This window comes from Bombina bombina, chromosome 5, assembly GCF_027579735.1.
Source record: "Bombina bombina isolate aBomBom1 chromosome 5, aBomBom1.pri, whole genome shotgun sequence".
Lineage (NCBI taxonomy): Eukaryota > Metazoa > Chordata > Amphibia > Anura > Bombinatoridae > Bombina > Bombina bombina.
The window spans coordinates 380470230-380484506 of NC_069503.1; the positions used below are offsets into that span (position 1 = coordinate 380470230).

A 14277-nucleotide genomic window follows, 5' to 3' on the forward strand; every position below is an offset into this window, starting at 1 on the left:
TAAATAACTCAGTGAGAGAATGCAAAATATGAAATTTATTAAAAAAATACATTGCTATACTTGCTATAGAATCAGTTGATATGGCATCATTAAATCTTTATGTGGAAGAGAGTTCAGCAACACATTGCATCCATCTTTAGCATCCAAGGGGTTAAAGTGCATTACATCACTGGGATGGTGATTCACTTGGGGATGTACTAAAAGGAATGACAAGGGCGAATGACAAAATGGAATGCCCATGGACTTTAATGGGATGTAAAGTTAAAAGTACTATAGCAACAAAACTATGAGATATATCAAATAGATATTTGGCAGATATGTTCCCCATGTAAAGTAGCATATTCTGAAGGTGAGATTACATGGGATCATAGGTGCTTTCTATGGTATGACAAGGGTGAATAACAAAATTAAATGCCCTTAGACTTTAATGGGATGTAAACTTAAAAGTGCTATAGCAACAAAACTATGAGACATATCAAGTAGATGTTTACCAGACATGTTCCCCAAGTACAGTAGCATATTCTGAAAGTGATATTATGAGAGATGATAGCTGCTTTCTATGGAATGACATTTAACATCTTTTTTTCACAGTGAAAATAAATCCACAACCTGAATAGAACCCAAAGAAAAAACAGGGTATTACTCTTTTTTTTTTTTTTTTAATATGCAATTAAAATAACTGACAGGCAAAATTATATTTAACCTGAGACAACTACCTCAAGGACTTACCTACCAAAGGCTGCCTCAGAAGAAGCAAAACATCAAACTGGTAGAATTTAGTATATGTATGTGAAGAAGACCAAGTACCTGCCTTGATAATTTGGTCCGCTGAAGCCTCATTTTTAAAATCCTAAAAAGTGGCAACTAATCTGGTAGAATGTCCTACCTTCAAATAAGCCTTATGGATCAAATGTTTTAACCAGGAAGCCAAAGAAACGGCAGAAGCTTTCTGCCCTTTCCTGGTATCAGGAAAGTTAACAAGTTTGTCTGAAATCCTTAGAGGCGTCTACATAATACTTCAAAGCTCTTATAACATACAAGTTTTGAAGAAGCCATTCTGAAGAATTCTTTGGATTAGGATGCAAAGAAGAGACAACAATCTCCCGATTTATGTTATCCAAAGACACATCCTTTGGTAAAAAGTCAAATGTGGTTCTCAAAACTGCCTTACCCTGATGAAACATAATGAGGATCACATGAAAAAGCAGACAACTCAGAGACTCTTCTAGCAGAAGAGATAGCCAAATAAACTAAACCTTAACTAAAGCTTAACATCACCTTATGCATAGGCTCAAATGAAAGAGCCTACAAAACCTTCAATATCAAGTTTAGATTCCAAGGAGGAGACAGGTTTAATAATAGGCTTAATTCTAGCCAAAGCCTCAACAAAGCCATTAATGTCAGGAAGATTAGTAATCTTCCTGTGGAACAAAACTAAAAGAGCAGAAATCTTTCAAAGAACTGGTATATAAACCCTTATCTAAACCATCCAACAAAAATTGCAAAATCCTAGAAATTCTAAAAGAATGCCAGGAAAAACATGATTTATACACCAAGAAATAAAGGCCTTCCAGACCTTATGATAAATCATACAGGTCACAGGTTTGTGGGCCAAAGTCTCAATAACAGAATCAGAAAAAACTTTCTGCCTAAGAACTAACAGTTTAATCTCCATGCCATCAAGCTTAGAGACTTGAGATCAGGATGGAAAAATGGACCTTGAGACAGAAGGTTTGGTTGAAGAGGAAGTCGCCAAGGTCCGCAACTGAACAACTGAACCAGATTTGTATACCAAACTCTGTGAGACCAAGCCGGAGCAATCAGAATTACTGATGGCTTCTCTTGCTTGATCCTGCCAATCTCTCTGGGTTGATTAACCAGAAGAGGAAAAACATAGGTTAGTGAAAATGACCATGGAGTTACCAGAGCATCCACAAACACCACCTGAGGATCCCTGGACCTCGCATAGTACCTGGGAAGTTTGTGGTTCCACCGAGAGGCCATCAGCTCTATCTCTGGGAGACCCCAAAGATCCACTATCTGATTGAAAAAACCAGATGGAGAGACCACTCCCCTGGATACAAGGACTAGCGACTGAGAAAATCTGTTTCCCAGTTGTTTACTCCTGGAATATGAACTTCAGAAATCAGACAATTGGCTTCTGCCCAGGAAAGAATTTAAAACACTTCCTTCATGGCTAGGGTGCGGCGAGTTCCCCCCTAATTATTGATGTAGGCCACTGCTTTGACACTGTCTGTCTGAAAACGGAGATAAGACTCCCTTTCCAACAGTGGCTAACTCTGAAGGGCTCTTAAAAAAATTGCAGTTCCAGAATATTTATTGGCTACCTCGTCTCCTGAGGAAACCAAACCCCTTGTGCCCTCTGAGACTGTACCGCAACCTAAAAGACTTGCATCTGTAGACATTACAGTCCAAATAGGACAACCAAAATAAGCCTCCTGCACAATAAGCTGATGATTCAACAATCAGGACAGGAACTGACTTGCTCTGCAATCTAGATGAATCCTTTGAGACAGCTGAATATGATCCCTGCACCATTGTTGAAGCAAACAACGCTGAAGAGGCTTCCTCTCATGTGAAAACAAGCAAACAGAATAGTATTCGATGCAGCAATCATCAGACCTAACACCTCCATGCAAAGAGCAACTGAGGGAAAAGAAAGAGACTGAAGGTTTAGACAAGCCAGTACCAGCTTTAGAGGGACAGTCTACTACAGAATTTGTAATGTTTAAAAAGATAGATAATCCCTTTATTACCCATTCCCCGATTTTGCATAACCAACACAGTTATATTAATATACTTTTTACCTCTGTGATTACCTTGTATCTTAGCCTCTGCAGACTGTTCTGCCTCTGCCTCTCAGTTCTCTTGACAGACTTGCATTTTAGCCAATCAGTGCCCTCTCATAAGTAACTCCACGGGCGTGAGCCCAATGTTATCTATATGGCACACACAAACTAACGCCCTCTAGCGGTGAAAAACTGTCAAATGCACTGAGATAAGAGGTGGTCTTCAAGAGCTTAGAAATTAGCATATGAGCCTACCTAGGTTTAGCTTTCAACTAAGAATACTAAAAGAACAAAGCAAATTTAATGATAAAAGTAAAATGAAAAGTTGTTTAAAATTGCATGTCCTATCTGAATCATGAAAGTTAATTTTGACTAGACTATCCCTTTAACTTTCTTTGATCTGTCAAAAATCTCACGGAAACTGAATCTATCTGAACCCCTAGAAAAACAACTCTTGTCTGAAAAACCAGAGAACTCTTTGGAAATTCGATGTTTCAACCAAGCTGTTTAAGAAACATCTGCTGGTGTGAGATTCTGCTAAAAGATATCATCCAGGTAAGGAAACACTGGAATACCCTGATCACAGACAAAAGGGTACCCAGAACCTTTGAGAATATTCTGAGAGCTGTAGCCAGGCTAAATGGTAAAGCAACCTTATGAACTGATAATGTTCCCTTTGAATAGGAACATGAAGGTAAGCATCCGAATAGTCTCCATTTTGAAAGTAGGAGATCTATTATGTTGTTCAGAGCTTTTAGACCCAGAACTGGTCTAAAAGTTAATTTCTTCTTTTAAAAAATGAAGAGATTGGAATAAATAATAATTTCAAGTTGAAAGTAAAATGGCTTTGTGCTATCTTCAGGACTTTGGATATATACATATATAAACACATAAATTCACATGTATGTACACATATATGAACATCAGTGCTCTTAAAGTAAAACTATGAATACGGCTAAATGACAAACGCATAAGTGTGCTGTGCTGCACATCCCACCGCTTGTATTTTTCGTTGGATGCTGTCATCTTTTAAATTACCCATTAAAGGTCAAGTTTTACTTTAAGAGCAGGAGTCTTCCTTTCTTTGACTGATGTACCTTACTACCGGTACTCCTAGCTCGTTGGTGCTTTGGGACAAGGAACGCACAAACCCCCTTTGTGACGTCATACTCCAGAGCAGAGTTCACAACGGGACGCATCTACTTGGAGACAGAGAAGCCGTGCAGCTAGCTTGGATTTAAAGAGCAGCAGAGGGCTTGGCCAGAACGGATACCTAGCTACAACAGCATTCTCCCGTTTTGTTGAAGGAGAGTGGGGTGACATACCACACCCACAAAGGTACGTGCTTAAACCTCTCATTAACAGAGTAGCAGCGTTACACAGATAGTGGGAACATAGCGTTCCAGGGATAGGAAGTCTCTGACACCTGGCTACACCAGCTTTTGGGAATTATAGTCCCATGATGTACACTACTGTTTCACCTCCCCAGTGTGTTTATGGTTCCTCATAGGGGGTGCAGAAAGTATCTGGATAACAATTGTTAATCCTTGTCCCTATATTTACTGTGATACATACTTAATGAACAGTGTCCTGTCACACTTTCCTTGATTTCTCTTTTGTATTTTCCCATAAATGAACACACATACATTATAGCCCTTTCCATTCAAATGCCTTGCCAAAGAGTTTTCAAGCCCTCCCAATTCTGTGTGCCTCCCAATCTAAACGTATATCCTAGCACAGGAGAAGGACAGTAAAGTAGAAAAGACAAAGGGCTAGATTAAGAGTGGAGCTCAATATTGAGCTTACACGAGCGCGATATTTGCGCTCTACTCAGTAATACAAGTGTGGCGCAATGCAAACGCGACGTCACGCTTCCATAGGCTTTAATGGGAGCCTCGTTTTGATACTGACAGACATGGCAAACCACCTAGTGCAGCGTTGGCCAACAATAAATAAATATATATGTATAAGAATATATATTTATGTGTTTATATGTGTATATACACATATTAACACATAAATATAGATGTTTACATGACCTCCATGTAAAGGCCTTTTTTTTCTTACACCCCACATCCCCTCACTTTAACCCCTTATATCTGCTTTGTGCAGATTTTTATTAAAAAATAAATAAATATGCTCATATGTTTATTTAATGATACTCTACTGTCCTATTTATTTTCGGGGCAATTGGGGCAACGTTTCTCTGGTTAATGATTTCTAGCGCAAAGTGAAACTGCGAGCTTTTAGTCGCTCCACTTAAAATCTGGATAAATGAGGTGCAACTAAACCTGCCGCCAACCAGAAAAATAAAATAAACTTGGGTGGGTCTTTTGTACTCTCACCACCAAGAAAGACATTAATTTATCAGATAAGCAATTATGTTTTCGTTCTATGGTGGTGAGAGTCCACAAGTTCCATACATATGGGATCCAATACCCAAGCTGTGAAAGTCCACGAGAAAAAAAAAGGTTAAGGCAAAATGAGGCAGGCACCTATTTAGGAAGCACCACTGCCTGGAGGACCTTCCTGCCGAATGCATCCTCAGAAGAAGCAAACACATCGAAATGGTAAGTGCACTACAAAAAAAACAAAAAAAAAACAACAACTTCCCCCCTGAAACACAACCACTCCCTATAAGTATAAGTATGCATCAACACACAATGTATATCAAAATCCCCTTATCCCTTAAAATGTGCACAAACCTACACATTGTGCATAAACATACTGCCCCTTGTAACTGCCTGCGCTAACCTTATTCCAATGGCTATGAGGACTCTCTAAGTGTACATACAATTAGCTTGTGGGCTATGTAAGTGTGTATACTTACTCAGAAGATACCCACTCTACTGCTTACCCAACTATAGCCTTACTGCCTGCAGTAGAGCGCCCATCCAGTGCTGTATAGAACAACAGAGGATTTCCGTAGGAGTACAATGACAAGGCCAAACAGGAGGAGGCAAAGGACCATTCCCCACAACACATGTGGCAGGCTATTGACAAAACCCCCCACAGGAGATTTACTTTATTGAGCCCAAGTATGCCTCTTTACCCTTTTCTTCATAATGTGGCATTCTATCAGGAACAAAAGGTTAAAAACCCTGACAAAATAGGAAACTGGAGCACCTCAAATCTTCACCAATTCCTGTGGAGGCAAAGAAAAAGACTGGGAGCCACAGGGAAGTCGGATGGATTGAAAGCTCTTGTGAGTTGGATGTCTTTGCCTCCTCCTGGAGGCCAGGTGTTGAATGCCCATACGTAAGGAGCTTGTGGATTCTCACCACCTTAAGAAAGAAAGTATCTGTTTGGCCTAAAGATTGCAAAACTGTGCTGCCACATAAAGAGCATTAGCATGTCGTATGCCCTCTTATTGTGTCAAGGCACACACCCAAATGAGGTATGCTAAGAAATATAAATGTAGCTTATATTCTATGGATAGAAGTTTGTTTTTTATTGGTAAATTGATTCTACAAAGTGTCATAGGATTAGCAAATGTAACAGGCATTATTAACATTTCACTTAAAATAATTTATTTTGTATTCTGTTTAATGTCTTTTTTCTATGACAGCAAATAATAATAAGGAATAAGCATCTCTTGAAACTACAGAGAATGCATATTAAATACAATTTGTATATAAAAGACAGAAAGGACAATTAAAAAGTATAATTTGGAATTCTTAGTTGCTGATTTATAATGCTAAATGTATGTATGTAATTCTAAATAGTGTTGTTTTGGGAAGATGAACAGAAACTAAGTCATTAAGGGAACATTGAATTCATAAAATATTTTTTGTTCCATCTACAAGAGTATTATTATTAAAGGCTGTTTTGGGTTGAAACAAACAAAAAACAATAACCATTTCTTGTTAGGTGTGTGTGGGGCAGGGCTATCTCTTGCCACTAATAAAGCCACGGGAGTTGTCATTATAAGCCAATAGGCATTAATATAGCAGTAACCTCTTTTCCTGAAAAAATATTTGTAACTTATGAAATGACTGTAATATATGTGATTAAACAATAACTATAATAAAAAAATAAGAATAAGCAATACACTTTTGCATTCTGTGTATTTATAGCATTTTATGGAAAATGTACAAATTAAGGTAAAAACTGAATGTGTGGAGGTTGCAGAACAAAATGTATTACTTGTGCAAAGGAGAAACAGTTAGAATATTAGGTAGATGTTACCTTAAAGTCATTAATAAATCTGTAGCACACGTTATCTTGTTTTACTTTGGAAATGTAAATAATGAGATTATGATATTGTTTTTATATTTTCTTTAAATGTAAAACATATTTAATCACATAGATTTGGTTTGTTTAAAAAATAAAGCATCACATTTACACCAGCATTTGAATACTGTTTAAGAGGACATAAGCAATCATTTAAAGGGACATCATAGAAAGCAAAATTAAACTTTCATGATTCAAATATGGCATGGACTTTTCAATTAACTTCTATTATCAAATTTACTTCATTTTCTTCTAATCTTTTGTTGAAAAGCATACCTAGGTAGGCTCTGGAGCAGCAATGCACTACTGGGGGCTAGCAGGCTACACACGTATGCCTCTTGTTATTCGCTACTCAGATCTGTTTAGGTAGCTCCAAGTAGTGTGTTTGTAGTGGTTACAAATATGTAATATGCAAGTCAACACAATAGAGCATCTTCTTATTGTGCACTGTTATGTTCCTTTATTGTTCTCATGGTAAATATGGACTTAACAATAGATGTTAGAGTGTTTTTGTGATATAAACTCTATAACATATTTATTTTTATACTGGGGAAAATGACCTGAGCTACTATCTGATGGTGCTTATGGTGAGTAGCAGTAAAGAGATGCAGATGCTGATCACTTATTTGTACTTTATACTATTAAATACCACTAGTGAAATAAAATTATTTTATAAAGATAATCTGCAGAATATGATGCAGTGTTATGATATGTTAGGCATAAAGGGGCAGTACACTTTTAATATTTATTTTGCCTCCGTTTCCTATAATTTAACTCAGAATAATATGTTTGGATGTTTTTTGCTGGCGGCAGTGAGGCTGGATTGTATCTGGCAGGAACCAGTACCATGACCATATAATACACCACATAGTCATTGCTTGATTAGTGCAATGTCCAAGCACATAGATATATTCACACTCTCACTTCATACTCTCTATCTCACACACACTCACACTCTCACATCACTCATGCTCACACTCTCACATGCTCACCCTCTCACACACACATACACAAAGACACTAATGCTCTCACACACACACTAACACACATTCTCTCACACACAAACTCATTCTTTCACACACACTGACAAACACAAAGGCACACACACACTCACACACACACATTTACACACAGATTTAGACACACTCCTGCAAAAATACACACACACACACAAGATAAATAATTGACAAGATAAATAATTGTAGGCATGTACAGTAGGTTGCAAATGCACAATGTCACCTTTTAAAGGGTCATGAAGCTCCTGAGCCTACCTAGGAATCCCTTTTCAACAAAAGGATATGAATAGAACAAAACAAATTAGATAATAGAAGTAAATTGGAAAGTTGTTTAAAATCACATGCTCTATCTGAATCATGAAAAAAAAATGGGTCTCATGTCCCTTTACGTTGTGACTGTTTCCTACCAAACCCTGCTATTTGCATGTCCAGGCCTGACTCAGCTTGAACCCGGACACACAAATGGACCCTGAGTTGATCTGGTCATTCCCAGACCACTTCCAATAGTGCATTGCTACTCCTGAGCCTACCAAGGGATAACAAGAGTACAACGCAAATTAGCTAATATAAGTAAAATGGAAAGTTGTTTAAAATGACATGATCTGTCTGAATAATAAAGTTTAACTTTGACTTTATGTCCCTTTAAGTATTTTAAATTCAGTTAATTCATTGCTATAGCTTGTGTTAAAAGATCAATATCTAATGAGTCTGTAATAGATTAAGTTATTCCTACAACCAAGGACTCTCTGCAAACCCTCTCTGGTGTCTATAATAGATTAAGTTATTCCTACAACCAAGAACTCTCTGCAAACCCTCTCTGGTGTCTATAATAGATTAAGTTATTCCTACAACCAAGAACTCTCTGCAAACCCTCTCTGGTGTCTATAATAGATTAAGTTATTCCTACAACCAAGGGCTCTCTGCAAACCCTCTCTGGTGTCTGTAATAGATTAAGTTATTCCTACAACCAAGAACTCTCTGCAAACCCTCTCTGGTGTCTATAATAGATTAAGTTATTCCTACAACCAAGAACTCTCTGCAAACCCTCTCTGGTGTCTATAATAGATTAAGTTATTCCTACAACCAAGAACTCTCTGCAAACCCTCTCTGGTGTCTGTAATAGATTAAGTTATTCCTACAACCAAGGACTCTCTGCAAACCATCTCTGGTGTCTGTAATAGATTAAGTTATTCCTACAACCAAGGACTCTCTGCAAACCCTCTCTGGTGTCTGTAATAGATTAAGTTATTCCTACAACCAAGGACTCTCTGCAAACCATCTCTGGTGTCTGTAATAGATTTAGTTATTCCTACAACCAAGGGCTCTCTGCAAACCCTCTCTGGTGTCTGTAATAGATTTAGTTATTCCTACAACCAAGAACTCTCTGCAAACCCTCTCTGGTGTCTATAATAGATTAAGTTATTCCTACAACCAAGAACTCTCTGCAAACCCTCTCTGGTGTCTATAATAGATTGTTATTCCTACAACCAAGAACTCTCTGCAAACCCTCTCTGGTGTCTGTAATAGATTAAGTTATTCCTACAACCAAGGGCTCTCTGCAAACCCTCTCTGGTGTCTGTAATAGATTAAGTTATTCCTACAACCAAGAACTCTCTGCAAACCCTCTCTGGTATCTGTAATAGATTAAGTTATTCCTAAAACCAAGAACTCTCTGCAAACCCTCTCTGTTGTCTATAATAGATTAAGTTATTCCTACAACCAAGAACTCTCTGCAAACCCTCTCTGGTGTCTATAATAGATTAAGTTATTCCTACAACTAAGGGCTCTCTGCAAACCCTCTCTGGTGTCTGTAATAGATTAAGTTATTCCTACAACCAAGGACTCTCTGCAAACCCTCTCTGGTGTCTGTAATAGATTAAGTTATTCCTACAACCAAGAACTCTCTGCAAACCATCTCTGGTGTCTATAATAGATTAAGTTATTCCTACAACCAAGAACTCTCTGCAAACCCTCTCTGGTGTCTGTAATAGATTAAGTTATTCTTACAACCAAGGACTCTGCAAACCCTCTCTGGTGTCTGTAATAGATTAAGTTATTCCTACAACCAAGAACTCTCTGCAAACCCTCTCTGGTGTCTGTAATAGATTAAGTTATTCCTACAACCAAGAACTCTCTGCAAACCCTCTCTGGTGTCTGTAATAGATTAAGTTATTCCTACAACCAAGGACTCTCTGCAAACCTTCTCTGGTGTCTGTAATAGATTAAGTTATTCCTACAACCAAGGACTCTCTGCAAACCATCTCTGGTGTCTATAATAGATTAAGTTATTCCTACAACCAAGAACTCTCTGCAAACCATCTCTGGTGTCTATAATAGATTAAGTTATTCCTACAACCAAGAACTCTCTGCAAACCATCTCTGGTGTCTGTAATAGATTAAGTTATTCCTACAACCAAGAACTCTCTGCAAACCCTCTCTGGTGTATGTAATAGATTGTTATTCCTACAACCAAGAACTCTCTGCAAACCCTCTCTGGTGTATGTAATAGATTGTTATTCCTACAACCAAGAACTCTCTGCAAACCATCTCTGGTGTCTGTAATAGATTTAGTTATTCCTACAACCAAGAACTCTCTGCAAACCCTCTCTGGTGTCTGTAATAGATTAAGTTATTCCTACAACCAAGAACTCTCTGCAAACCCTCTCTGGTGTCTGTAATAGATTTAGTTATTCCTACAACCAAGAACTCTCTGCAAACCCTCTCTGGTGTCTGTAATAGATTTAGTTATTCCTACAACCAAGAACTCTCTGCAAACCCTCTCTGGTGTCTGTAATAGATTAAGTTATTCCTACAACCAAGGACTCTCTGCAAACCCTCTCTGGTGTCTGTAATAGATTAAGTTATTCCTACAACCAAGAACTCTCTGCAAACCTTCTCTTGTGTCTGTAATAGATTAAGTTATTCCTACAACCAAGAACTCTCTGCAAACCCTCTCTGGTGTCTGTAATAGATTAAATTATTCCTACAGCCAAGAACTCTCTGCAAACCCTCTCTGGTGTCTGTAATAGATTAAGTTATTCCTACAACCAAGGACTCTCTGCAAACCCTCTCTGGTGTCTGTAATAGATTAAGTTATTCCTACAGCCAAGAACTCTCTGCAAACCCTCTCTTCTGGTGTCTGTAATAGATTAAGTTATTCCTACAGCCAAGAACTCTCTGCAAACCCTCTCTGGTTTCTGTAATAGATTAAGTTATTCCTACAGCCAAGAACTCTCTGCAAACCCTCTCTGGTTTCTGTAATAGATTAAGTTATTCCTACAACCAAGAACTCTCTGCAAACCCTCTCTGGTGTCTGTAATAGATTAAGTTATTCCTACAGCCAAGAACTCTCTGCAAACCCTCTCTGGTGTCTGAAATAGATTAAGTTATTCCTACAGCCAAGAACTCTCTGCAAACCCTCTCTGGTGTCTGTAATAGATTAAGTTATTCCTATAACCAAGAACTCACTGCAAACCATCTCTGGTGTCTGTAATAGATTAAGTTATTCCTACAGCCAAGAACTCTCTGCAAACCCTCTCTGGTGTCTGTAATAGATTAAGTTATTCCTACAACTAAGGGCTCTCTGCAAACCCTCTCTGGTGTCTGTAATAGATTAAGTTATTCCTACAACCAAGGACTCTCTGCAAACCCTCTCTGGTGTCTGTAATAGATTAAGTTATTCCTACAACCAAGAACTCTCTGCAAACCATCTCTGGTGTCTGTAATAGATTAAGTTATTCCTACAACCAAGTACTCTCTGCAAACCCACTCTGGTGTCTGTAATAGATTAAGTTATTCCTACAACCAAGGACTCTCTGCAAACCCTCTCTGGTGTCTGTAATAGATTAAGTTATTCCTACAACCAAGGACTCTCTGCAAACCCTCTCTGGTGTCTTTAATAGATTAAGTTATTCCTACAACCAAGGGCTCTCTGCAAACCCTCTCTGGTGTCTATAATAGATTAAGTTATTCCTACAACCAAGAACCCTCTGCAAACCCTCTCTGGTGTCTGTAATAGATTAAGTTATTCCTACAACCAAGGACTCTCTGCAAACCCTCTCTGGTGTCTGTAATAGATTAAGTTATTCCTACAACTAAGGGCTCTCTGCAAACCCTCTCTGGTGTCTGTAATAGATTAAGTTATTCCTACAACCAAGGACTCTCTGCAAACCCTCTCTGGTGTCTGTAATAGATTAAGTTATTCCTACAACCAAGAACTCTCTGCAAACCATCTCTGGTGTCTGTAATAGATTAAGTTATTCCTACAACCAAGGACTCTCTGCAAACCCACTCTGGTGTCTGTAATAGATTAAGTTATTCCTACAACCAAGGACTCTCTGCAAACCCTCTCTGGTGTCTGTAATAGATTAAGTTATTCCTACAACCAAGGGCTCTCTGCAAACCCTCTCTGGTGTCTATAATAGATTAAGTTATTCCTACAACCAAGGGCTCTCTGCAAACCCTCTCTGGTGTATGTAATAGATTGTTATTCCTACAACCAAGAACTCTCTGCAAACCATCTCTGGTGTCTGTAATAGATTAAGTTATTCCTACAACCAAGGACTCTCTGCAAACCCTCTCTGGTGTCTGTAATAGATTAAGTTATTCCTACAGCCAAGGACTCTCTGCAAACCCTCTCTGGTATCTTTAGTATTTTGCTCACGCACAAGCTTACCTTTGCTCAGCTGCACTGGCATACTCTCAGATTTCATCAGACGCTGGTTTTGTTGTATCTGCTGAGTCTGTGGTGCATGCGATGGGCTGGGCTCAATAACGGACTGGGTGATCATAGCGGATGAATGACTAATTCTGCTGCTATTGCTGCTCCCGCTGCTGATTGGTGAAGAGGTCATAGGGCTCATTGCCCCGCCAGTGGGGATAGAAGGGCCAATTAACTTCCGACCGAAGCTCAGCAAACTGCTTGATACTTTGTTTATGTTCAATGGTACAGTCTTTGAGTTTGCACTGGGGAAAAAAACAAAAAAACAATTATAAATATATATGACACAAATATATCACAATACTTCACTATGATTTTATCTATTGTATTTATCTCTGTTTTAGCAAACTAAGCATGTATTAGTTTTTATCTAGTCACTTTCATTGACAAAATAGTAAGTAAAGTAAAAAGACAGTTTGGGGTAAGATGGACAATCAGTAAATAGTAAGGCAGTGTCCAAGCTAAGGCCAGTCGCGCTATCTGGTAATTTATATTTGCCCTCTTACTTCCCCATTCCATACTAATCATTTACCTCTCCCTTGCTACATTACACAAAGCCCCCTTCTTCTCTGCATCAAATTTACTCATCTGTATATAGATCTAAAGCATTTCCTCACTGCAGCTTTTAAAGGGGTGAGTCCCTGTGCTGCAAAGCATTGCAAATTTTGCAAACAATATTAGTTTTCAATGCTCTCAAAACATTTTCTTTGTACAATGCAGTACAATACTGATATATAGTGTGCTAAAATATACTATACAAAATGTGCGTTTGTGATGACGAATATGGCTGCAGGTAGCAGCATTTGGCTATTTTTAGAGCTGGTATTGTTTGTTTGAAAGTGCAACACACAAAGATCTCGATTTGCATAGATCTATGTTTGTTGCACTTTCAAATGAATAAAGCCGGCTCAGAAAAGAGTTAAATACCACTACCCGTGGGCATATTAACAAATTATTCATAGGAACAAATCATTAATGCATGTACCGCTCAGACTATAACTACCACATTTATATCAAAAACTTCTGACCTTTTCATGATGGGCCCAGTTTGGGATCTCTAATCCACCTTTCCTCCTGCTGCTTTCCCTAACTTGATATGTTGTGTTTTCACAAAAACATAATTTATGCTTACCTGATAAATTTATTTCTCTTGTAGTGTATCCAGTCCACGGATCATCCATTACTTATGGGATATTAACTCCTCCCCAACAGGAAGTGCAAGAGGATTCCCCCAGCAGAGCTGCTATATAGCTCCTCCCCTAACTGCCATTACCAGTCATTCGACCGAAAACATGCAGAGAAAGGAAAACCATAGGGTGCAGTGGTGACTGTAGTTTAATGGAAAAATTACCTGCCTTAAAGTGACAGGGCGGGCCGTGGACTGGATACACTACAAGAGAAATAAATTTATCAGGTAAGCATAAATTATGTTTTCTCTTGTTAAGTGTATCCAGTCCACGGATCATCCATTACTTATGGGATACCAATACCAAAGCTA

The 14277-nt window shown here is 38.4% G+C and overlaps 1 protein-coding gene across 3 annotated transcripts in view; it reads right to left on the reverse strand.

Moving 5' to 3' along the window:
• Positions 1–14277, reverse strand: part of TBC1D5 (TBC1 domain family member 5) — a 1730009-nt gene that overhangs the window by 284162 nt on the left and 1431570 nt on the right. For all 3 annotated transcript variants that reach the window (XM_053714215.1, XM_053714214.1, XM_053714216.1), the window contains one exon: positions 12735–13024. In XM_053714215.1, coding sequence (XP_053570190.1) covers positions 12735–13024 — 290 coding nt within the window. The remainder of the gene's footprint in view (positions 1–12734; positions 13025–14277) is intronic.